The following is a 26,488-nucleotide window of genomic DNA, read 5'->3' as shown; positions in this document are numbered from 1 at the left end:
GCACCTATAGTCCCAGCTACTTGGGAGGGTGAGGTGGGAGTATTGCTTGAGCCATGGAGTTTGAGGTTGTTGTGAGTTATGATCATGCCGCTGCACTTTAGCCCTGGTGACATAATAAGACCATATCTCAAAACAAACAAACAAACAACAACCCCTCTTCCCCCCCCCCCCCACTAACATTCATTTAAACTAAGGTCTGAAAGGTGAGAAGGAATCGATTAGGTATTTACAGGAAGAATGTTCCAGGCAGAGGGAACAACATATACAAAGTCCCTGGCGGAAGAACAAGCAAGTTCAAAGACCTGAGAGAAGGCCTGTGTGGCTGGATGAGAGGATGAGAAGAGCAGTGGGAAGTGAGTTTGGAGAGGGAGGAAACCAGGGACAGAATAATTTGGAGCTTTGTTAGTCATGCTAATGATTTTTGTATTTTTTCTAATGTCACTGGGAAGTCATGAAAGCTTTTTATATAGGAAAGTAAATGAAGATATTTGTATTTTGGAATATTCACTCTGTATGCGTCGTGGAGAACAGATTAGAAGGTAGGTGAGGTAGAAAGCAGCTAGACCAATTAGAAGGCTAGGACAGTAGTTTAGACAAGAGGTAATGGAAGCTTGGACTAGGGTATAGCAGTAGCAATGCAGTGGAGGAGATGGAGGCACCTGGGCTCAAATCCCGAGCCACTGTGTTCTTACCTGTAAAGCAGGGATAATGATAGTACCCTCCTTGTAGAGTTCTCAGAAGTATTAAATGAGATGATATACGCAGAGTTCTTAACACATTGTTGACTGGCAATTTTTTGCAGAATCTATCCATGTTACTGGGTAACTCATGACTGTCAGCGTGTGTTAAGCAATATCTGGCATTTACTAAGTGCTCACTAAATGGCAGCTATCATTACCATTGGTAGATGCAACCCAGAAGGTCACGTTTTATAAAGTTCCATTTTGAGTTGAAACTTACTTGAAAAACAAATTAGTTTTGTTTTATCTGGATATATGTGTATATATATATATATATATATTCATAAGGAATGTGGTTATAAGAAGTTTTAAAGCGTCGTAGTAGAGCAATATATGTATGTAGAATCTAACAAATTATAAATACAAATATCTTTCTCCATAATATATCCCATGTTCCTTTTCTTTTTTTTTTTTTTGGCAGTTTTGGCCAGGGCCAGGTTTGACCCTGCCACCCCCAGTATATGGGGCTGGCACCCTACTCCTTGAGCCACAGGCACCACCCCCATGTTCCATTTTTTAAACAGCAGTATTTGCTTGTCTCTTTGTTTTCACCTCTTAGGTACCCTTGGACAAGACTGTACAGTACCTCACATACCACTGTGGACAGCAGTGAGATAAAAACCTTCCAGGTCCTGGCTCACAAGTGGTGGGACGAGCAAGGCGTGTATGCGCCTCTTCATTCTATGAATGACTTGAGGGTGCCATTTATTAGGTAACGTTCCAGAAACTTAAAGTCTTATAAAATGTAACTTTTTGAGAATTCATCTTCTTTTGCATGCATTTTTCTCTTGGATTACACCTAGATTCAAAATTCTGTATTTTGGCTCAGTGCCCATAGCTCAGTAGTTAGGCTGCCAGCCATATACACTGAGGCAGGTGGGTTTGAACCCAGCCCAGGCCTGCTAAACAACAATGACAATGGCAACAAAAAAACAGCCAGGCATTGTGGCAGGTGCCTGTAGTCCCAGCTACTTGGAAGGCTGAGGCAGGAGAATTGCTTGAGCACAAGAGTTTGAGGTTGCTATGAGCTGTGACTCCATGGCACTCTACCGAGGGTGACATAGTGAGACTCTGTATCAAAAAAACAAACAAAAAATAAAAACCAATATGCTGTATTTTGAGTTTGCTTTGAAAATTAGGAAGATTCTCTTTGGTGTCTACTGTTTGAAACCATTGATTTTGTTAAATATCATTACCCAAGGTCTAAGCTGCTTTCATAACTTAATTTGAAGTATTTGGGGATATTATAAAGTTAATTAGAATTAAATCCTTACGAAAGGAAACTAGGGTCTTGTGGCATCAAGGCCATTTTATAGCTGCTGACTTGTATTGGCCTCACTGATTTTTAAGCAGTTCTGGTAAAGGAAATAACTGATGAGACAATTTGATTCAACAAATATTTTTTGAGAACTTACCTTGTACAGGGCTCAGGAACTGGACTATAAAAGATGAATAAAATGTATTCCAGGTGCTTTAGGAATTTGTAGGTTGCTATAGGAGATAAAGGGAAGAGTTCATTGGACTTACCTTTAAGAAATTGTTCATTTGTCCTTCTGTCTATTTATTTACTCATCAAACATTTTTAAGCAGCTAGTATAGGCAAGGCATTTTAATATCACAGAATATCATACTCAGACTCCACCCTCAATAAACCTCCTGATTGATTGACTTTTTCTTTCTTTCTTTTTTTTTTTTTTGTAGAGACAGAGTCTCACTGTACTGCCCTCGGGTAGGCGTCACACTGCTCACAGCAACCTCTAACTCTTGGGCTTACGCGACTCTCCTGCCTCAGCTTCCCGAGCAGCTGGGACTACAGGCGCCCGCCACAATGCCCAGCTATTTTTTTTGTTGCAGTTTGACCGGGGCTGGGTTTGAACCCGCCACCCTCGGCATATGGGGCCAGCGCCCTACTCACGGAGCCATAGGCGCCGCCCTTGATTGACTTTTTCTAGTTCATTCAGAATCATTATCGTGAAAAGGGAAATATTGGCATCTTTTTATTACCATCGAGTGTGTGGATTGCTTTCTCTGAGGCAGAGAAAACAGGACAGCTGTTCTATTAAACTTAGAACACTGGTTCTCCAAGTGTAGGCGCTGGACCAGTGACATCAGTATCACCATTTGTTAGAAATGCAGATTATCAGATGAATTGATAAAGAGAATGTGGCACATACACACAATGGAATATTATTCATCCTTGAAAAAGAATGAAATCCTGTTATGTGCAATACATGGATAGAACTGGAGAACATTATGTTAGCAAAATAAACTAAGCACAGAAAGACAAATTTTGAATGTCCTCACTAATATGTACACTCTAAAAATTAAAATAAATGATCTCATGAATATAAAGAGTTGCCAGAGGCTGAGAAGTGTAGTGGGAAAAGGGATAAAGTGAGATGGTTAATGGGTGCAAAAATATAGTTAGTTAGAATGCTCGACATTGCTAGCACAACAAACAACTATATAGTCAACAGTAAGTGATGGTACACTTTAAAACAACTAAAAGAGTGGAATTAGAATGGTCATAACACAAATAAATGATAAATGCTTGAGGTAACAGATACTCGAGTTACTCTGATTTGATTATTACACATTATATACCTGTATCAAGACATCATGTATACAGTTATGTAGTATTGTATACCTATAATAATTTAAAATAAAAACATTTTTAAAAACAGAAACACAAACTTTTGTGTAAACTAAAAATAAAATACCAAGGTTTCTCCCACCCTTACTTGTGACAGACTCCCTCTTGGCCAAGGGGACCCTGGATCAACTTTAAAATTGAGTTCCCAGCCATGAAGGGAAGGAAGGTCGTACATTTTTCCATATACCCTCTTCCTTTTGGAGTTTAGACACAACTAACCAGCATTAACGTTAGAATAGAGATTATAAGACTGGTGAAACAAACTTTTTGGCGATAAGACACTAAATTACAAACAGGACCGAAGTCTGTGCAAGACAAAGGTTAAGTCACAGGTGCCTGCCTAAGTCACAGGTGCGTGCCTAAGTCACAGGTGCGTGCCGTTGCTCTGCTTCACAGATCACTTTGAGTCAGCATGTTGTGGCTTGCTCTGTGATTGGCAGACCTCCTTATCTTAAACCATTCCTTGCTATGACTCCAACAGAGCTTTATTTCTTTAATCCGTTATAAATCAAAGAATTTTGAACGCCCCTATAACTTGTAAGCCCTACATCAAGATGTTCCACCTTTTCAATCCAGACCGAGACATACATTTTATGTATAAAGCCAAGCTGTAACCAGACCACCTCAGGAGCCCCAAAGGCTTCCTGGCCTTGTGTATCCCCGGGCCATGGTCACTCATACTGGCTCAGAATAAACTTCTTTAAGTTATTTTACAGAGTTTGGGGTTTTTTTCTGTTAATCATCCTGTCTCATTTTGGACCTACTTCTGGGTATGGAGGGTCAACAATCTATTTAGAAAGCTTTCTGGGTGATTCTGATGCATACTAAGTTTGAGAACTACTCTATTCAAACTACTTTGGAGTCTATCTGGACATCACAAGTTAGAAGTTAGTTAGAAGTTTAGATTTTGTTTTATTTTGAGCATAATTGGAAGCCGTTGATGGGGAGTTATATAATCTAATTTACGGTATTACAAAAGAATCATTTTGGGTGCTGTTTGAAGAATGATGTATCAGATTTCACTTGAAATGGATCCTTCCTGCATAACTTTTGAAAGTGATTTACTTAACCACTATTCACGTTATTCTTAAAGTTAAATTAATTTTAATAGCAGTAAGAGGTATCCTAAGATACTCTCATTACATCTAATATTTATTTTCATGTAAGTATAGCTAAAATTCACATATAACCCAATTTAAAAGTTTAGTTTATGATACTGTTAGGTATATATACGTGTTTGTATGTATGTGTACATATGTTTGTGTGTGTAGTAAAGTATTACTGTTACATCCAACCAAATTCCTTGCCTGCTGCCCAGGAGAGAACTAATACACTAAGACAGCAGAAGTTATAGCAGAGAAAAAGTTTAATATCATAGGGCACTGGGCAAAATTTCTCAAATCTGTCTCCTTGAGAATTTTGGGTGTTAAGGTTTTTAAAGGTGGTTTGGCAAACAAAAGGCGAGGTAATTGGGTCTGCTGATTGCCTGGGAATGAACTCATTGGGTTGGGAAGCAGAATTGTCTTCTTGGCTGTCACCATTCCTGGATAGAGGGTCACAAGACCTGTTGAGTTAGTTCTCTGGCACTGCCCTGGTCTGGTTGGTGTCAGCTGGTTTCATTGAATGCAGAGTCTGGAAGATAATGTTAAGGACCAGTCTTAGGTTTTATTATAGTAATATCATCCATAGAAGCTCCTGGGGAAGTTACAAATCTTGCACCAAAGAGAGGTGACTCTTAAGCGGTAAGAGTTACAGGAATGCAAGCTGGGAAACAATGGCTGGTTAACTTTTAGCTACGTCTGTACTTCTGAGATATCTGACTTTACCACAGTTCTTGCCTTGTGACTTTACATTACTTTAATACAGGTGGTTTCATTACTATGATTATCTTAGAATTAAGTTCACTTGATTCAAGTGCCTGTGTACATGCTCATACCTGAAAACACTCCTAACAGAAGATTAAAAGACATTCAATTCAGAAGGGTATATAAACAAATTCCGAAAATGTCTGTCTCCTACCTTCTTCTACTGCCAGTAAAATAACCGATTTGTTGCTGACGTGAAGTGGGTCTAGCAAGTAATGATAACATAGCCAGTAGGCTATCATGTGTCAAGTACAAACAAAATTCGGTGAATCTAAACTAGATTATTTTGAAATTTCTTTTTCTTCATATTATTGCTAAAGCAATAATTAAGTCCTAATTACTACTAGATAATTTCAGAGTTTTACTCAGCCTCCTGCTTTTGATTATTGAAAATGTTTTATGAATTAAATGTAAGTCACTTACTGCTGGGAATAAAAGATATATTTATAAAAAAATCCATTATCCATTTAAAATGGGGGTTAATATTTCTTCAAAAATTATATACTTTTAAGATTTTTCACTGATAAAATTAACCATTTGTTTTTATATGTTTTGACTTTTTGAAAAAAGAGACAATCTTTTGAAAACAATTCCTGATCATCAGCCAGGAAAACCTTTGTCTAGGATGAAGATTCTCGATGTTGGCTGTGGTGGTGGATTGTTAACTGAAGTAAGTGATTTAACTTTCTTACCATTTTACCTGGGGAAAAGTGGGCTTGTGCCTCATTTATCCTTCCAAACAAATTAGATTATTCATTTTAAAAAGAGAAATGCATGTTGATTTTAATATTTTTGTGATTTTAAATGTAACACATGGTTTTGAAAAAAAGTTTTTTTGTTTTTTTTGCAGTTTTTTTTTTTTTTTTGGCCAGGGTCAGATTTGAACCCACCACCTCCGGTATATGGCCTGCGCTGTACTCCTTTGAGCCATAGGTGCCACCGTTGAAAAATTTTTTGTGGGCGACGCCTGTGGCTCAAGGAGTAGGGTGCCGGTCCCATCTGCCAGAGGTGGCGGGTTCAAACCCAGCCCCGACTGAACTGCAACCAAAAAATAGCCAGGCGTTGTGGCGGGCGCCTGTAGTCCCAGCTGCTCGGGAGGCTGAGGCAGAAGAATTGCTGAAGCCCAAAAGCTGGAGGTTGCTGTGAGTCCTGTGACATCATGGCACTCTACTGAAGGCGGTAAAGTGAGACGCTGTCTCTACAAAAAAAAAGAAAAATTTTTTGTAACACATTTTTTTTAATAAAAATTTTTAAAAATTATACTAAAAGATTTTTTTTAAATAAAAATAGAGCATAGGGGATTCAAATAGCTTTGAAAATTTTATGATCTCTTCCATCCCAAGAAAGTAGGCAATTCTCACTGGTTTTAATACAATGATAGGCTGTCCTTTAGCACTTGTTTCATTGAAATATTTTTACAGTGCTGCTGTCAAGTGTTAAAACTTACGGAGTTTACTTCTTTATTTTTTCCTGCTGAAGGTGTGTATGTATCCATCAGTAATGTTCCACAGAAAAGGCATAGTAGAAAAGACACCAAGAAGCCAGTAATAGGGGACACTACTGAAGCTTACTTCTGCCCCCAGATTGTCCTCAATAACAGGATTTCCTGAGGATCTTGAAAATGTTGGTTCTAAACACTGAAGAGCCATACATTTATAGCAGTATTTTTCCATTGTACAGTCTGAATTAAATATTTTGTTTCAGTAACAAAACCTAACAGTTTCACCTACTGGTATGACTCTGCCCTCAGTAGGTGAAGGACCCCTGAAGTTAGGTGCTTCACGGGTCCCTCTTCTTGGGAAGACTGCTTTAGCTTACAGTGAAGTCATGACTTGAAGCTCCACTTTGTATTCTTTTGTCAACACAGGATCTTTTTTTTTTCTTAGGAAACGGAATCTTACTTTGTGACCCTTGGTAGAGTGCTGTGGCATCATAGCTCACAGCAACCTCCATTTCTTTTAGGTAATTCTCTTGCCTCAGCCTCCCAAGTAGCTGAGACTACAGACACCTGCCACAATGCCCGGCTATTTTTTTGTTGCAGTTTGGCCAGGGCCAGGTTCGAACTCATCACCCTTGGTATATATGGGGCCAGTGCCCTACTCATTGAGTCACAGGCACTGCCCAACACGGGATCTTTTCTTTTCAATGCCACATCATAATTTTATCTATTTTATTTTATTTTTGAGAAAGAGTCTCACTTTGTCTCCCAGATAGAGTGCAGTGGCATCATCATAGTTCACTGCAAGCTCAAACTCTTGGGCTCACGTGATATTCCTGCCTCAGCCTCTGGAGTAGCTAGGACTCCAGCACACCAGCACACCTGGCTAATTTTTGTATTTATTGTGGAAACGGGTGTTGCTCTTGCTCAAGCTTGCCTCAAGTGATCTTCTTGCCTCAGCCTTCCAGAGTGCTAGGATTACAGCTATGAGCCACCATGCTCAGCCCATAATTTCATTTTTGAAAGGTATTTTAAGTGACAGAATGGGATACAAAGATAAGCTAAGATTCAATGAGCTATATGAAGTTCCATAACTCAACCAGTTGACAGGGAGGCTGACAGAGGCCTTTAATACATAGCTAAATTCCCATATGCACAGACAATGTATTCTTTACCTGGTAGTGGGCTAGTTTCCTTTGACATCAATTATAAAATTTCAGGAAACTTAAAATATGTGTAAATATGTCCTTTAAAGTCAAGAATATATGGTGTATACAGATTATAAATGAGTAAGATTTTACTATGTGTGTCTTGTAATCTGCTGTATATATTATTGCAAATTCTTGTGTGCTTAAAGTTAAAATAGTATGACTTATACTTTTAGTTTATTGACTGACCTGTTTAATGTAAACACTGCAAGTTTTGATGAAAATTAAATCTAGGCTTGGCACCTGTAGCTCAGTGGCTAGGGCGGCAGCCACATACACTGGGGCTGGAGGGTTTGAACTCGCCCTAGGCCTGCCAAACAATGACAGCTACAACAACGACAACAAAAAATAGCCAGGTGTTGTGGTGGGCACCTGTAGTCCCAGTTACTTGGGAGGCTGAGGCAAGAGAATCACTTAAGCCCAAGAGTTTGAGGTTGCTGTGCACTGTGATGGCATGGCACTCTACTGAAGGTGACATAAGACTCTTGTCTCAAAAAAAAAAAAAAAAAATTGGAAGAAGTGACTTAATATAAAAACTGAGAGAGAATTGACTATGAAGAATCATTTCTAATCAGTCACAGGGAAAAAACCATTAAGAAAAAAGTTGTTCTTTAGAAAATGTGAATATTTCAGAAATGATTACTGTTTTTATTTTATTTTATTTATTTTATTTTTTCTTGGGACAGAATCTCACTGTCACTGTGGGTAGATTGTCTTGACATCATAGCTCACAGCAACCTCAAACACTTGGGCTTGAGCAACCTTCTTGCCTCAGCCTCCCAAGTAGCTGGGACTATAGTCTTGCCCAACCAAGCCTGGCTAGTTTTTTTTGGTTTTTGGGTTTTTTTCTGTTTTTAGTAAAAACAGGGTCTTGCTCTTGCTTAGGCTGGTCTGGAACTCCTGAGCTCAAGCAGTCCACCCCCTCGGCCTCCCAGAGTGCTAGGCATGCCGGCCATGATTGCCATTTTTACAGTGGCGCATTACATGTATTATGCTCTAAATGTTGATACTGTGCTACATGCATATAAACACACCTAGAACATGTAGACAAAAGCTTTTTACTGTCCCACAAGATTTTTTTTCGAGACAGGATCTCACTCTGTTGCCTAGGCCAGAGTGCAGTGGTGTGACCAGAGCTCACCGCAGCCTTTAACACCTGGGCTCAAGTGATCCTCCTGCCTCAGCCTCCCAAGTAGCTGGGTCTGTAGGCACACATCACATTACTACACCCAGCTCTTTTTTTTTTTTTTTGTAGAGACAGAGTCTCACTTTATGGCCCTCAATAGAGTGCTGTGGCATCACACAGCTCACAGCAACCTCCAGCTCCTGGGCTTAAGTGATTCTCTTGCCTCAGCCTCCCGAGCAGCTGGGACTACAGGCGCCCGCCACAACGCCCAGCTATTCTTTTGGTTGCAGTTTGGCCTGGGCCGGGTTTGAACCCGCCACCCTCGGTATATGGGGCTGGCGCCTTACCGACTGAGCCACAGGCGCTGCCCCCAGCTCATTTTTTAAAATATATTTTTTATAATGACAGGGTCTCACTGTGTTTCCCAGGGTGGTCTGCAACTCCTAGCCTCATTTCATCTTCCTGCCTCAGCATTCCAGAGCTCTGGGTAGAGTGCCCTGGCTTATAGGCTTGACCCATTGTGCCCAGCCTCAAGTGGGCCTCTGTACATTTTTTTACTGTTTTGCTTGTTGTTCTCACTTTTATGCTTTGGATTATGGAAAATGTCAAATGTATACAAAGAATGGAAAATGGTATATGAATTTCCATGGACCCATGAATGTTCTCCAGTAATTATCACCTCATGGTTTATGCTGGTTTTTTGTTTGTCTGTTTTGATAAACTTTTTTTTTTTTTTAAGATAGAGTCTCACTTTGTCGCCCTCAGTAGAGAGCGACAGCAACCTCCAACTCTTGGGCTTAAGCGACTCTCTTGCCTCAGCCTCCTGAGTAGCTGGAACTATAGCTACTACCCACCACAATGCACAACGCCTGGCTATTTTTTGTTGCAATTCTCTTTGCTGTTTTAGCTGGCTGGGGCCAGGTTTGAACCCACCACCTTTGGTATATGGGGCCGGTGCCCTACCCACTGATCCACAGGCGCCGCCCTGGATAAACTTTTTATTGCTAACATGTTCTGTTTTCTTCCTGAAAGTAATAGTTTTTTTATGCCATTAGCCTCTAGGTAGGCTTGGGGCTTCAGTTATTGGAATCGATCCTGTGGATGAGAACATTAAAACAGCACAGTGCCATAAATCATTTGATCCAGTCCTGGATAAAAGGATAGAGTACAGAGCCTGTTCCCTTGAAGAGATTGTGGAAGAGACTACAGAAACATTTGATGCTGTTGTAGCTTCTGAAGTTGTAGAGCACGTGATTGACCTAGAAACATTTTTACAGTGCTGCTGTCAAGTGTTGAAAGTAAGACTTATAGAGTTTATTTCTTCCGAAGATGTGTATGTATCCATCAGAGTAATAAAATGTTACACAGAAAAGGCATAGTAGAAAAGACACCAAGAAGCCAGTATTAGGGAACAGTATCTCTGCTGAAGATTATTTCTGCCTGCCAGCTTGTCCTCAATACCAGGATTTTCTGAGGATCTTGATAATGTTGGTTCTAAATATTAGAAAGCCATACATTTATAGCAGTATTTTTCCATTCAACAGACATTGAATACTTAACAAGAAATTGATTTGGAGTAATACTTAAAAATCAGTAAAAACAATTATTAGCACGAATTTACTTAAATAGCATAAGTAACTCTGTGCAACAGTTTTCAGCTTATGAACGAGTACATCATACATTTGATCTTACTTATAACTAAGAAAGTAAGGAAAGGCAGATATTATTTTTACCTCCTTTGATCTATGACTACTCAGGATATGTGAGATCTCATAGGTCATTGGCTCTGACCTAGGATTTACTGCTAGATCATTTGACTTCTCATCTAGGTCTTCCCATTACTCATTGTGCTGATACAGTACAATTTGCCGCAGGCTTAGTAGTCCTTTGAATGTGCTTCTAATTTTCTTTTAGTAAATATCCCTAAAGTAATATTATTATTACTGTATTGCTCTATAGTTTATATATTCAGGAGGTAACAACCTAAGGATAAAAGCTAAAGGGAATGAAATGTTTAGCTCTTATCTATTTTTTAATTTAATTTTTATTTATTTATTTTTGAGATATGATCTCTCCTCATCCCCAGGGTACAATGCAGTGGCATGATCATTTAGCTTGCTACAACCTCCAACTCCCTGATTCGGGGATCCTCCTGGCTCAGCCTTCCAAGTACCTGGGACTGCAGTCACACATTACCACTCTCAGCTTATTAAAAATTTTTTTTTTGTAGAGACCTAGTCTCATTACATTGCCCAAGCTGGTCTGGAGCTCCTAGTGTCAAGCAATCCTTCTTTCTTGGCCTCCCAAAGTGCTGGGATTATAAGAGTGAGCAACCTTTAACCTGGCTAAAAAGAGCTTTTTAAAACTTTATTTTTAAGCAACTTTATTGTTTCTTTTTCTTTCTTTCTTTTTTTTTTTTTTTGTAGAGACAGAGTCTCACTTTATTGCCCTTGGTAGAGTGCCGTGGTGTCACAGCTCACAGCAACCTCCAAGCTCTTGGGCTTAGGCGATTCTCTTGCCTCAGCCTCCCGAGTAGCTGGAGCTACAGGCGCCCACCACAACACCCAGCTATTTTTTTGTTGCAGTTTGGCCGGGGCCAGGTTTGAACCTGCCACCCTCGGTATGTGGGGCCAGTGCCCTACTCACTGAGCCACAGGCGCCGCCCATCTTTCTTTATTTTTAAGTAATTTTAAATATATAGAAGAGCTGTAGCTGTCTTCCTCTTCTGTTAACATCTCACATCTCAGAGGCAGGGACTAGCCTGAGCCACGCAAGGCACCTGCAGCACAGAACAGAGGGAGGAGCTCCCTCTCAGATGCTCACCCTGCGTTTGCCAAAAGGGGCTGCCTGTGCCAGCCGTGCTCTAGGACCCTCACTTGCCTCCTGACAGTCCTAGCTGGACATAACCCATGGTACAGTTCTCAAAACTAAGCAGCCAGCATTGGCATTACACTGACTAACTGTACCACAGAGCTCTGTAAATTTCATTAACTTTTTTTGCTACGGTCATTTTTTCATTATAGGAACCAATACAGCCTCCTAAATATGTTTAGTTTCCGTGCTTCCTTGGTCTCCTTCAATGTGTGACAATTTCTTGGTGTTTCCTCCTAAATGGAGTTTTATTAGGCTTATCTCTTACTTTCCAAGAAAAACTCATTGTGTTGTGTGTCAGTCAGTAAGTATGCATGGAGGTTCCCTGACACATATGGAAGAATGCTGGCATTGTGGGCTTTAAGGCTAATTTTTGCTTTAATGCAAAGTGGAAAGCCTGCATTTTATTTTATTATTATTTTTTTGAGGCAGACTCTCACTCTCTCATCATGGGTAGAGTGCCCTGGGTCATAGCTCATAGCAATCTCCCACTCCTGGGCTTAAGCAATCCCCTTGCCTCAGCCTCCCAAGTAGCTTGGACAACTGCCACGATGCTGGCTAGTTTTTCTATTTTTAGTAGATTTGGGGTCTAGCTCTTGCTTGGGCTGGTCTCAAATGGACTGCTTGGACTCTTGGACTGCTCAGGCAGTCCACCCATCTCAGCCTTCCAGAGTACTAGGATTCCAGGCATGAGCCACCACACCTGACTAAAAGTTTGTATTTAAGGAATGACCATTGCTTACTGCCATTTCCTTAGCGTGTGATTTGGTAGAAGACAAACTAGATATTCATAAGTGATTCTTAATAAAATATTTTAGAATAAAAATTTGGATTGTTGATAAAATATTCAGTTTTACAGAGACAAGCTAAATGTGACATTTCTGTTTGCAAGGGCACCACCCTCTGACATCTTAGGGCTTCCTCTCCTTTTTATTTTTGGTTCAGGGTAGTATTTGAGACATATCATCTCTTTCTTCCCATCCCCGTCTGTCTTTCCCTTTCTCTAGGTCTGTGGTAATATGATTATTTGGGGGACTGTCTTCCCCATTGTTATCCCCTTCAGGCTGATGAGAATGGACAAAAGGGGAGGGAGTACTAACATGACTAAGCGTAGGAAACACCATAAACTACAGTCACTGAAAAACAGTGGGCTAACCAGTCTCATAAATGGTTTGCACTCATCTAAGTGCTTATCTTGATGTCTTTATGTTCTTTATACAAAGGAAATCAAAACCAAACCAAAAACTTTCCGACCTTAATCACCAATGCTTTTGTCAGAAAACACCTACCCAAGGCGTATAGCTCTGTACTATACCAAACAAGTTAGACGGGCTCAGCACTTAAAGAGACAACCATGCTGACATATGTTAGAATGTCAATGTGGACGTGTAACAGGGAGAAAGACTCTGATCTCATTTCCATATTTTTATCATAAAGTATTTTATATGTGCAGAAGAATATACATAATATAAATATAAATCATAGTAACTTATAATTTTAATAGTTGTAAGTACTGCTGTATAAACTCAGGGAGTGCATTTGAAATGCCTTTAATAAAGAATTTCCCAAGAGAAAACAATACTATTTTGGTAAATTATATTTTATTCATACTTAGGTATCTTAACTGCCCTTAAATTATTTGGAAGGAAGGAGGAGGGAGGGGGAAGCCAAGAGCCTTTACTTAATGATACACCTAACCTTTTAGATTCTACTTCTATATAACTTTACTTCTCCACAATTTTACTTCTTCTAGCCCAGTGGCTCTTTATTCATCACTACAATCAACAAAACACAACTGTCCTATGCCTTGGGAATTGTTTTTTCAGAGCAAATTGCAGGTATTGTACCAAAGGGTACTCATACTTGGGAGAAGTTTGTTTCACCCGAAAAGCTAGAGAGCATTCTGGAACCAAGTAAGTATTAAGAGTAATTTTCCCAGTTTTCAAAGCCTAACTAACTGAACTTGTAACGCGCCTGTAATTACTAATCACATGACCTAGCACTGAATTGAATAGGCTGCTATTTTCTTTGGATGTTGGTTTTTTTCCCTCATCTAAGTCATAGACTGCTCGAAGTTAGAGTGAAATAGTAGATACCACTTCCCTCTCACCTGTGGCACCTAACCCAGGGCTGAGCAAATAACAGATGATCAGTGAATACTTCTTGACTGTTTAGTTCTCACTTGTTTCTGGATGAGATACAACAATTCTCTTATTTATGCATCCTCAGTTTGCCTTATTAAACCCTGCTTTTAGCAGCTTATCTCACATATTATTTTCCTTGATTCCTCTGTACTCAGATATATTCTGAACTTCCAAGTCACTTTTTATGCATTTTATTTTACTGATAGCATACCTTGTGTTATGGTTATTTTCATAACCATAATAAAACACCAAAGGGTGTTTTTTCACCCTTTAATGGCCTGTAAGCTCCTTGGGGCCAGACTATGTGTCTCCTGCTTCTGTTCCCTGTACTGCCTGACTACTGCATTCGCAGTGAGGACCCCCCCTTACGTGCTGAATTCTTATCAAGTAATAGTGTTTGTCAGCTCATCTATTTGGCATTTGGTATTGCTGTTGGATACTCAGACTCCCGTACTTCTCATCCTTTTAGTTCATAGAACAGTCTTATCAAATTTGATTTTGCTTGAAAACTCTAAAGTCCATAGCAATGTAGTAAGTTCTAAAGATTTTTGTAACTTTGTTGAAAACAGATCGAAAATATTTTAAAGATACTTTATGGAGACAGTCTGTTGTTGGCAGGTATTTTCTAAAAACAGCTAACGTTTATTGATCACTTACCAACTTCTAAGCATTGTGCTTCTTTACACACGTAGTTCATCTAATTCTAACAGCTCTGTGATATATATTCTGTACGTGTGAGAAAACCGAGATTTGGAAAGGTTAAATGACTTGCCCAAGTCACCATCTAAAATGTGCCAGAGCTGGGATTTGAACCCAGGTAGTCTCCTTTACAGTTATGCACTCTAATCTGCCGTGAAGTGTGATTCATACATGGTTACAAGGCGTTTTTTCCCATTAAGTTAGAAATCCTTTTCTAATATGGAAATTTGCGAGAGACTTTTGGCACTTGGAAGGTGAATATTTCTTAAATCTCCTCTTTCTGACATTTTTCAGATGGTCTGTCAGTTCAGACTGTGGCAGGAATGCTTTATAATCCCTTCTCTGGTTACTGGCATTGGAGTGAAAATACCAGCATTAACTATGCAGCTCATGCTGTGAAATCCAGGGTACAGGACCAGCCAGTGCCTGCTGAATCTATTCTAATGGAAGGAACAGAAGAGCTTCAAGCTAATGGCCACACCAGCCCAGGTGTGCATGAAGAGCTGAAGAGATAAATTGTTTATGGAGATTATAGTGATATATGGCTTGAAAGTCAGTTATTTACAAATATAGTAATTTATCCACCAAGAGAGAATCATGAAGAAAAAGACAATAAAAAGGGCTAAAAGCTTGAACAAAAGTTTTTATTATTTCATCTAATGGCTGCTTTCAAGAGATCCTGTGGGTAAAAAATTTTACCGTTTTGTGTGATCTAGGAGTTTAAGTTCCTCAGACTTAACTATGTGCTGGATTTGGATTCAAACATTAAGAAGTTCAGATTATGTTGGACATGCTGGTATATATAGTTCCTTAAATGGTGTGGGGTTTTTTTTTAACTCAGTTTTTCTTTTCCTTTTCCTTTTCCCTCTCCTCTCCTCTCCTGCTGGCGCTGTAACCACTGTGCTATGGGCACCGAGCCTAGAAGATAAATTTTAACTTCAGTTGCTACTAGATAATTAGAGGGCTAAAAATTAGGAGTTCCCACTGGCCATCATTTAAAAGTTTGATTCTTAGTCTGAATTCCAGTAGTTTAATTAGTAAAACAAAGCTTCCTCTGTTGGAAGAAAATGTGTTGATATTGAAGATTAATCTAAGAAATGGTATAATGGAATTGTTTAAAAGGCATATCCCCCCCCAACAAAATGTATTTATTTAGAAAGAGATATCTTCCATATGTACTAAATGTATACTATGTTAACTACTGGAAATTCAGGATGATTTAGTAATAACTGCTTCTGTGTTAATAAAAGATGAACATTTCTTGCTTCTGTATATAATCTAATTTGATCTTGTAAGTCAATTTCAACCATATTCCAAGAGAAATAAGCTCAAAAAGACACTACATTTTTTAAAAAATGTATGTTTGTAAAGTAAAGATTACCCAGCTGAAAATTCTAATTTTGAGAACCATGTATTTTTGAAAACCGGTATTGTGGTAAAGACTTTAATCTGCAAAACTTCTCCCAGGACTTCTGGGCTCATAAGAGTTCCTTGCAAGAAATAATAATGGAAACCTTAGGGCTGATAGTTCAGCAAAAGACACTGTAGATCTGTATTAAGAGGGAAAAGAACAAGGCTGGAGAGAGCAGGCAGGTAGATGAAATTGCTTGGGATCTTGGTTTGGGGTCAGAGGAATAATAGGAAACTGAAGGATGACCGGGACCACCTGGTGTTCGTGAAGGGAGTCGGATTGTTCTGTGGGAAGTAAAGCTGGCTCCAAGACTGCAGGCACTGGGAGAGCAAAGTGTTCAGTACTGAGAAGTAGCAGGGAGCGACGGTAGAAAAGGTTACTGGCAAGGCGGGTGGCAGCGAGAGAGGAGTCAGGGTGTAGCTTTTTCTAAAACGTCCATAAAGAACAATCAGCCAGCACACATGCAGAACTTCTATAAGACCTGGAGGAGGCTTGTTCTGGAGTCAAGAGTCCAGAAGCTACCAATATCCATGAATAAAACAATAAAATAATCACCACAAAAGTTATCTTTAGGCTGAGCGCAGCGGCTCACTCCTGTAATCTCAGCCCTTGGGAGACCAAGGTAGGGTGGTGGTGGGGTGGATCGCCTGAACTCATGAGTTCCAGACCAGCCTGAGCAAGAGCGAGACCCTGTCTCTAAAAATAGCTGAGTGTTGTGGCAGGTGCCTGTAGTCCCTGCTACTTGGGAGGCTAAGGCAAGAGAATCACTTAAGCCCAAGAGTTTGAGGTTGCTGTGAGCTGTGACGAAGGATGACATAGTAAGACTCTGTCTCAGGAAAAAAACAACAACAACAAAAACACAAACCTGCGGTAGTTTCTCATTGCTCCTACGATAAAAGGCCTAATTCCATTAACGTGGATAACTACCTAATCCCACATGGCCCTGTCTACTTCTCAAGCCTCATTGTTTGCTTTTTAACAAGTATGCTGGATTTTAATAATAGAAGAGTTCATTATAGGTATTTTGCATCATTTCAAACTTTACATTTCAGAGTAATTTAAAAATAAGATTGGGCACATGACTCACACCTGAAATCCTAACACTTTGGGAGGCCGAGGTCAGGAGTTCACAGGGTGCCATAGTGGTACGTGCCTGTTGTCCCAGCTACTCAGTAGACCACAGCAGGAGCATTGCTTGAGCCAGGAGTTTGAGGTTGCAGTAAGCTATGATGAAGCCACTGCACTCTACCCAGAGTGACAGAGTGAAACTCTGCCTCAAAAATAATAATAATAGTAATAATAATTTCAGACTTAGAAAAAAAAGGCGCAAAAGTAATATAAAGCGTTCTCCCATACCCTTTAGTCAGCTTCCCAGAATGTTAACATCCTTAATCACTTTTCAGTTATAAAAACTGGGAAATGCAATTGAATACAATACTGTTATCTAATCTACAAACCTTACTTAAATTTTGTTAATAGTCCCAGTAGTGGGGTTTTTAAAAAAACGAGATCCCACATTACATGACATTGTCATATCTTCTTAGTTTCCACTAATTTGGGACAGTTCCTCCATCTCCCTTGGACATCATGGCACTTGAAGAGCACAGGAGAGTTATTTAGCCATGTGCCTCATTTGAGTTTACAGTTTTTTCTTCATGATTAAATTCAAGTAATGATTTTTGGCAAGAATGCCACAGAAATGATATTGTGCCCCTCTTAATCCTTCCTGTCAGGGGGCAAATAGTTGTCAATTTGTCTTGTTACTGGTGATGTTAACTTATATCTCTTGACTGAGATGCTGTCTACTTGGTTTCCTCATCATAAAGTATTTTTCCCTTCATAATGAGTAAGTATCTTGTAGCAAGATACTTTGAGAATATGTAAATATTCTGTTTTTCATCGTGGTTTTCCACTAGTTTTATCGTCTATGGATGATTCTTGCTGGAAACAGTTGTGTTTATGGTATTTATCTAATGATGGTTTCAACTTTCTTTCTACAATCATTAATGGCATTCTACTAGAAGGAAAACTGTCCCTTTCCCCCATTTACTTATTTATTTACATTCACTTGGATATTTGTTATTTTTGATGAGTTATAATTGATTACTATTATTTTTGTTACTCAAATCGTCCCAGATTTGAACATTGGAATCTCTTCTGTGTCCTTTCATGTCCTTTCATAATTTTTTGACACTTCTTTACTTTCTGACACCACTGGATGCTCCAGGCTTAACTCACAATTTTCCTGATCCAGCCCTAGAATTCAAGGAGCCCTGATTCCTTTTATTGTTGAATGAAGATCTGAGCACTAAGGATTCTCATAACTACTGAGGGCTCATTGTTTCCAGGCCCTCTCAACGGACAGCTAGGAAATACGTGAAAATATATACATATGCACATCTGTATTTATTTCCATATCTGTGTGTGTCGTGTGTGTAATCATGCTGACACCTCCAATTCCAATCCGACGTTTATTCCGATGTTGCTCCTTTCTTTATTTGTAACCTCTTCTCTGACAGTGAGAGACCTACCTCTCGTTATCCACAATAATATTTATTTGCCCGATCCTAGAATACTCCTAAAGCAGTTTTACCATTGCTAACCCACACCCCTTTGAAAACAAATTCACTTCAGCCTTAGCATATATAATTAAAATACTGTTTTCCAAAGTTTTTTAGGTCCTTTTCTTCCTCTTTTGTTATTCATTTGTAACCCAGGATCATGTGTCACTGTTTGTATTGCATTTGGGGTCCCCTTTCCCCACATCTTGGCTAATTTAAATTATTTGCTTTTGGAGGATGTGCCACTGACATGGTTCTGAAAGTCAGGATTATACAAAAAGTTATACTCACAGACGTGTCGCACCCCCACATCCCTTTTACTCCGTCTCTACCACCCTACCCTTTCCACTCCGTTCTTGCTTACTTGTTGTAGGTAAACAATTCCATTATTTTTCTGGCGCTGTGTGTGTGCACACGTGTTTTGAACAAATGAACAGAAATATGTATTTTCTTGTGTCCTCTCTTGCTTACATGGAAAACAGCAAACTATAATCGTCATTTTGCACTTCATGCTATTAGCGGACCCATGAGCAGTTCTCCCCTGTCAAGAGCATCCAACCCCCACTCACTAGTCAGCCCCCTCTCACTTCACTCCAGTTTCCCCTCAGTTCTCACACAAGCATCACCTCTCCCTGGAAGATTCCTCTTGTATCCCCAGCTAGAGCAAATACCCTTTTAATATTTATTTCCTCGCATAGCACTTGTCATAATTGCAGGTTAGATTTATTTGTGTGAATATTTAGAATCTGTCTCATGTAAGCACCATGTCAGTTCAGTGTCTGGCACTGAAATGTGTTCACTGAATGAAATGAAGTGTTGGCAACATATTAATATCTCTGCAGAGCGCCAGTAAAGTCTCAGAATCTGGATGTCCAGCAGGCTGCTTACTCTTTCTTCACTTTAGGATTACCACCTTTATAGATGTTCAAATAAATAAATATCATTTTTTCTTGAGGTTTGGAAAAGTATTTAATCTGTCTATCTTTCTTCTTGATTTCCCCTTATCTTTTTCTAAGAACATGTTCTCTGAACATTAACGTGTGCCTCCCCAATGCCTGAAGAGCCTCCCGTTCTTTTTTAAAAAAAATTTTTTTTAAGACAGAGCCTCAAGCTGTTGCCCTGGGTAGAGTGCTGTGGCATCACAGCTCACAGCAACCTCCACTGTAATAAGCCGGTCAATATATGCAGGTGGCCAACACAAGAAACTAGGTTTACTATACTGATATGTACATGTGATGCGTGTCTGATATGAAAATTAGGTCACTTTAAGGAGGTGGTCAATGTAGGAAGGTGGTTGACTGTGGAGATTCAATGGTATATACCCACACAATGAGATCATTTCTACACATGGTGCAGGAACACAATCTTCAAGCCCTCAGTAATTTCCTTCAACTTTAACTTTTATAATTTTTTTTTTTTTGAGACAGAGTTTAACTCTGTTGCCAAGGCTAGGGTGCTGTGGCATCAGCCTAGCTCACAGCAACCTCAAACTGCTAGGCTCAAGTGAGCCGCCTGCCTCAGTCAGCCTCCTGAGTAACTGGGGCTATAGGCGCCTGCCACTACCCCTGGCTAGTTTTTCTATTTTTAGTACCTCACAAAAGATATCTTCCTGTCTCACTCTCCTAGAGTGCTAGGATTATATGCGTGAGCCATGCACCCAGCCTCCCTCAACTGTTAGCTTCCCCTCCTCCCCTTATCCATGCCTTTACTCTTTTCTCAGACTTAGTCTATCATATGGAAGATTAAAAGCACTTGCAATGCCTGCAATGTAGTCATTGGCTCAGGTAAGGATCATCGATGGACGTTGTCAACCTGGAATAAACAACAGAAAGATTGACTTTCCAAAACAAAGACTTTATCTGGGAATAGAAAGAAATCATAATTAGGGATACCCATGCTGTGGCAGACCATAGGAACATACCAAGAGATTGGGACAAGGAAAGCTTTTTAACGAAAAAAGGAGCTTCCGGGTGGCGCCTGTGGCTCAGTGAGTAGGGCGCCGGCCCCATATGCTGAGGGTGGCGGGTTCAAACCCAGCCCTGGCCAAACTGCAACAAAAAAATAACTGGGCATTGTGGCGGGCGCCTGTAGTCCCAGCAGCTCTGGTAGCTGAGGCAAGAGAATCGCGTAAGCCCAAGAGTTAGAGGTTGCTGTGAGCCGTGTGACGCCACGGCACTCTACCAAGGGCGGTACAGTGAGACTCTGTCTCTACAAAAAAAAAAAAAAAAAAAAAAAAGAGAGTCACTCAGAAGCAGGGAAACAGGGCAAGATGGTTTACATCTCGAATGGACAAGTATTGGACAGCCGGAGTCAGTCTCCATGGAGATTATCTTTGATAACAGATTTCTTCTGGGGAATAGCTGAGTTTGTGGTTTTGTTTTTCAAAACTCTGCTTCAGCAAGATGTGAAGAAAAGAAGAGGCTATGGAAACTCATCTGATTCCAGATATGATGATGGAAGAGGGCCACCAGGAAATCCTCCCCGAAGAATGGGTCGAATCAATCATCTGCAAGGCCCAAGTCCTCCTCCTATGGCTGGTGGATGAGGAAGGTAAATGTCTGCTCTAAGAAGCAGACAAATGGACAAGCACATTCATAGCAGAAGGAAACCATCAAGAAGTGAAGGGCTGACCACAGTGGACAAATAGATGAATGTGTGTGTCTAAACAAGGATTGCTCTGTGTCTTCACAGATGAATGAGGTCAGGCTGGGAATTCTCTCTGCAGGGAACTGGCCTGACTGACATGCAGTTCTATAAATGCACCTTTTGTCTCATCTTTTTTGTATAGTTTACTAAAATCTTAATAGTTTTAATAAGTAAATATTTTTAGGTTGCAAAAGTGATTCTTCATCTTTATATATTTGAATCACAAACTCTGAATCTGAAGAAATAAAAAGGTGTGCATTCAAAAAAAAAAAAAGAAAGAAAGAAAAAAGGAGCTTCCAGGCAAACTGCTTTGAAACAAAGGCCATTGGCTGCAGAGGTTTACACCAGGACTAGGCATCATGAGGTTATTAGAGATATCTATTGTTAGACAAATGTCCTTGTACAGGAGCATTTTATTTGGAATACTTCGTTTTTTGTTGTTGTTGTTGTTGTTGTTTGTTTGTTTTGGTTATTTGTTTTTTTGGACTCAAGCGATCCTCTTGCCTCAGTTTTTCTATTTTTTTTTAGTAGAGATAGGGTCTCACTTTTGCTCAGACCGGTCTCGAACTGGTGAGCTCAAGCTATTCACTTGCCTCTGCCTCCCAGAGTGCTGGGATTACAGTCAAGAGCCACCACACTCGGCTGAATACTGTGGTTTTGAGGAATTTCTTGCAATATTTTCTGTTACTGGTATATATGTATTATGGGCTCCTTATTCATGGCTTCCCAGCTGCATTTTGGTAAAATAGAACATAAGTGATTCCATTTTGATACTGCTAATTTCCACAAAACTAAAACCACTAATAAAGGGGAGGCTTGGTGCCTGTAGCTCAAACGGCTAGGGTGCCAGCCACATACACTGGAGCTGGTGGGTTCAAATCTAGTCCAACCCACCAACAACGACAACTACAATCAAAAAATAGCTGGGCGTTGTCGCAAACACCTGTAGTCCCAGCTACTTGGGAAGCTGAGGCAAGAGAATCACTTACGCTCAAGAGTTGGAGGTTGCTATGAGCTGTGATGCCAGGGCACTCTACCCAGGGCAACAGCTTGAGACTCTGTCTCCAAAAAAAAAAAAAAAAAAGTTGAGGGGAACTTTTACTACTTGCCAACTATTTACTTGGTGCCAAAGTATCACGCAACAGGTTACTTGCTAATTACAAATGAATAAATGTGGCCAGGTGCCATGGCTCACACCTGTAACCCTACAATAAGACATTATGGAATTGTAACTTTTCTTACATGTTATAATATGTATATGAAAAAATGTTCTTGGACTTAGGAACTGCATGTTGAAAACTAAGATACATGTGACTTATGGTCAAAGGGTTCCAGAAAATGAAAACAGGACAAGATGGAAAAGGAAAAGAAGACAATGAAATGGTTATGGAAAGACAGACAGATGAAATACTTTTTAGAATATTAAAAAAAGTTTCTGAGAGTGTGTCCCTGCTTGTATGTGAACACAGACCAAGTGAACCTAGCATAAGGTTAACACTCAGGGACTCTAAATAAGGCTACACAGTCCTTCAATTTTTCTGTAAATTTAAAAATTTTTTAAATCAGATGTTAGCAGAAAATGTTAGTGAAATTGAGATTGTAAGTTGGCTTAGAAAGTAAATTGTATATCAACTAATGTAAAATTCTGTCTAATATTGCTTTGTAGAAAGAATCCATGTGTACTTTTTGTCACTTGCTGAAATTCTTTGGGTTTATTCAGTGCCAGGTATGGTGCTAAATGGCATGTGTTCACAGTCTCTTTTAATCCTCACAAAAGCCACCTGAGGTAGGGACTATTGTCCACTCCACTTCACGGAACTGAGAAGTGACATGTTCAGCATCACATGGCTGGTAAGGTGGAGCCAGGATCTTAACCCGGGCAGCTGGATTTCTCGGCCTGTTCACTTGGCCACTTTCACATGTGTGTAGTGTCTGCGCCATTATACAGTCCCAGCAGGAACATAACCACACACAGCTGAATTATTATTATCACATACTGGAACTGTCATATACTAGGTAGCATCTTCCAAAGCATTTAATCAAACAGAGCTTCAAAAACTCTAGACCCTGGAGTATGAGGCCCCATCCTCTCAGAGCTTCATTGAGCTTCTGTGATTAAAGTACCAATGTGCTAGTAATTGCAACTTTGTCCAAGATCTTGAATAAAATTGTTTTTTGCCTGTATTATAGATAGAAGTTTTACTCTTTTATTGGTAAAGAAAAGCATTGGGTTAAAATATTGCATATCAAAAATATCTTAGCCAAACCAAACAGTCAAAAGTTTGGACATTATTTGAAATATCCCTTTGATGTGTGATAGGGACTCTTGAGAGGCCTTCTGTGCTACTGTTGGCCTTGAGCACCCATGGCATTGAGAGGCATCAAGCAGACATTAACAGGCTGCCCACTATCAGGCAAAAGCTCAAGTCATGCTTACTGGAAATACTTTTTATTTTATTTTTTTTAAATTTATTCAAATTAATATGGGGGTACAGTATTTAGGTTACATTGTTCTCACTTCCAGGGCAAAGTTCCATTTGTAGAAGAGCCCCTCAACCAGGGTGTGTTATACACCCTCACAATGTGCACATTAGGTGAGATCCCGCTTCATGCCCTCCCTCCTTCTCCATACATCCTCCCCCCTACCGCTCCCACTTCCCTCTACCCCTGAACTGGACTATAATAGTGTTTTATTGTTCTTAGGAACATGTAATTGCTTATATATTGATTTCATATTAGTATGGAGTACACTGGATATTTGTCTTTCTTCATCTCCATCCAGCAGAAATGTTTTTAAAATCGAGACTAGTGAGGTCCCCACAGTTCCATAAAACGTATTTATTTGTATTATAGAGTGCATACAATGAACTACCTGATAATAGTTTGGAAAATCATAAAAAAAAAAAAACAGTTGAGAAAATCTAAGAAAATGTCAATGTAGAAATAAAGATGGAAACAAGACCCAACAAAAGTGTTAGTACAGTCAGCACATAATTGCTCTTACTAACTTACAATGCCACTCTGTCAGCTGAGGACTCTTACGTGACAATTACTAATGAGATGCAAATGACATGCAAGCCTTTTCTGTACCAAAAACCATCCTGACACTGACTGTTTGCATACAGATCAAGCAAAAGAATCATTGTGAGATCAATAAATCTCTTGTATCTCAGTGAGAAAAGGATGCAGCACATCTGAAGAGCCACTGTCTGGAGATAAAGGGCACTAGTTGGACCCAAAGGAAATTATATGTTCTCAAAACAATGAGGTGGCAGAGCTGAGGATGGGGGAGGAGGGTCATCAGGTTAATAAGGTAAATATGGGTGAGATGTTTCCACCCCACCTAGATTTGAATCCTTTGCTTCTCCATGAGGGACAGGACCTGATGGATGTAGAGCTCAAGGACATCCACTCCTTTCCTGACTTTAAAGCAGGCTTAGTATTTGTCCCTGTGCTCCTTATGACACCTGCTCCGACAGCAACCAGTTCAGGTCCAGGTCACTGGCGCTCCAGGACCTGCTGGGGCAGATAGCTATGCAGTTCCTGTATCCTGACAAGGATCTCTGCTATCCCTAGGCATTGCCCAATTTGTAGACACTTCATGCTGACTCTTTCCTGGAGCCTCTCCTGATTTATAAGCTCAAGTCTGGTGGCTCAGATAGTATATGTAGGCAAAGTTACCTTAGAATAACAGATTGACTTCCAGTTACGATGTTGGTTAGGATTCAGGATCTACCTATGCCAGGTGGGTAGGGTCATATTAGATGTCTTCTCCACAAATCAAGCAAAGAAAGCAGAAGCTTTACAATAGAATTTAGAATAGGGTGGCTCCTGTGGCTCAAGGAATAGGGCGCTAGCCCCATATGCCAGAGGCAGGGTGAGGGTGGGGGGATAGGGCGGTTCAAATCTGCCCCGGCCAAAAACTGCAAAAAAAAAAAAAAGAATTTAGAATAGCATTATCAAGTCAGTCAGTGATTTAGATATGAATAATACAGAGATATTTTAATAAAATAGCAGGTAAATTTCATTATGGAAAATGAGTAATAGTGCCAACATCACATCTACTTAATATCACAGGAGCAAGACCTTGGCTCTCTTAAGCTATATTTTAAAACATGAAGTATAACATCACTGTGAAAGAATTCTTCTAGGATAAAATAAATTTGTGAAATAATTTATTCCTCGGTTTATGCTGTCTGTATTGGCACCTAAAACATGGGCCAGGCATGATATCATTAATCGCCCTACAGGGAAACTGAGGGGAGATAAATTGCTATTATCTAGCCTCCTTGTATATTATTTACATCTCTCTCCTCTCTCTTTCCTCCCCCTTCACAACTCTCCTCCTCTTGGCTTCTTCCTTTAGTTCCCTGAACTTGGACATGAGATAAGCCTCTCGGAAGGGGTATGCATGACTGTCTGTTCTAATTGTTCTTCCAGATTATTATTATTATTGCAGTTTTTGGCCAGGGCTGGATTTGAACCCACCACCTCCGGCATATGGGGCCAGCGCCCTACTCCTTTGAGCCACAGGTGCCGCCATTCTTCCAGATTCTTGATTCATTTTCTTTCTATTTCTGATTCTGGTACTGCTCCAACCCTTTTATCTGTATGTCTGATGTCTGATTAGTATGGATATACTAATAAAGAATGGTGACTTGATTGAGTTGATTAGGAACCAGCCAGTGTGGGGTACAGAGTTCTTGATTTTCCTCATAAGCCAGTGTTACAGACAATTGTTACTCAAAGTGTGGTCTAGTATCATCTGGAAGCTTATTGGAAATACAGAATCTCAGCATTTCCCTCCCTCACCCCAGCATCTCCCTCCACCCCCAACTATTGAGCCAGAATTTACATTTTAACAAGATCTCCAGTAATTCATATGCACAGTAGTGTGTGAGAAGCACTGATTTAGTGGTTCCTTGTTCAAGCATGGTCGCAGCTCCAGGTGATATATATGTACTTTAAAGTTTGGGAAACTGATTTATTTGGCTGTCCCTTGACCAACTGTCATGGGACTGGGTAGAGTGCCCTGATGTCAGCCCAGCTCACAACATCAAACTCTTGGGCTCAAGAGTTCCTCTTGCCTCAGCCTCCTGAGTAGCTGGGACTACAGACTCCCGCAC

General features: G+C 40.0%; 1 protein-coding gene and 1 pseudogene across 2 annotated transcripts in view; both read left to right on the top strand.

Moving 5' to 3' along the window:
- The window catches only part of COQ3 (coenzyme Q3, methyltransferase), a 45,767-nt gene extending 29,888 nt beyond the window's left edge, over window positions 1-15,879 (top strand). Inside the window, exons 4-8 of the mRNA XM_053592876.1 lie at window positions 1,300-1,452; window positions 5,829-5,928; window positions 10,086-10,328; window positions 13,655-13,814; window positions 15,039-15,879. Of these exons, the coding sequence (XP_053448851.1) occupies window positions 1,300-1,452; window positions 5,829-5,928; window positions 10,086-10,328; window positions 13,655-13,814; window positions 15,039-15,259 (877 nt within the window). The 3' untranslated portion in view covers window positions 15,260-15,879. The remainder of the gene's footprint in view (window positions 1-1,299; window positions 1,453-5,828; window positions 5,929-10,085; window positions 10,329-13,654; window positions 13,815-15,038) is intronic.
- A 5,083-nt stretch (window positions 15,880-20,962) lies between these two features.
- Window positions 20,963-21,622, top strand: LOC128586782 (selenoprotein K-like; annotated as a pseudogene). The gene has a single exon (XR_008380294.1). The product of XR_008380294.1 is annotated as a selenoprotein K-like (transcript).
- Window positions 21,623-26,488: the final 4,866 nt, after the last annotated feature.

The sequence above is a fragment of the Nycticebus coucang genome, chromosome 5 (genome assembly GCF_027406575.1).
Source record: "Nycticebus coucang isolate mNycCou1 chromosome 5, mNycCou1.pri, whole genome shotgun sequence".
Lineage (NCBI taxonomy): Eukaryota > Metazoa > Chordata > Mammalia > Primates > Lorisidae > Nycticebus > Nycticebus coucang.
Note: the sequence above shows the minus strand (reverse complement) of the source record. Positions and strands in the feature narration are given on the sequence as shown.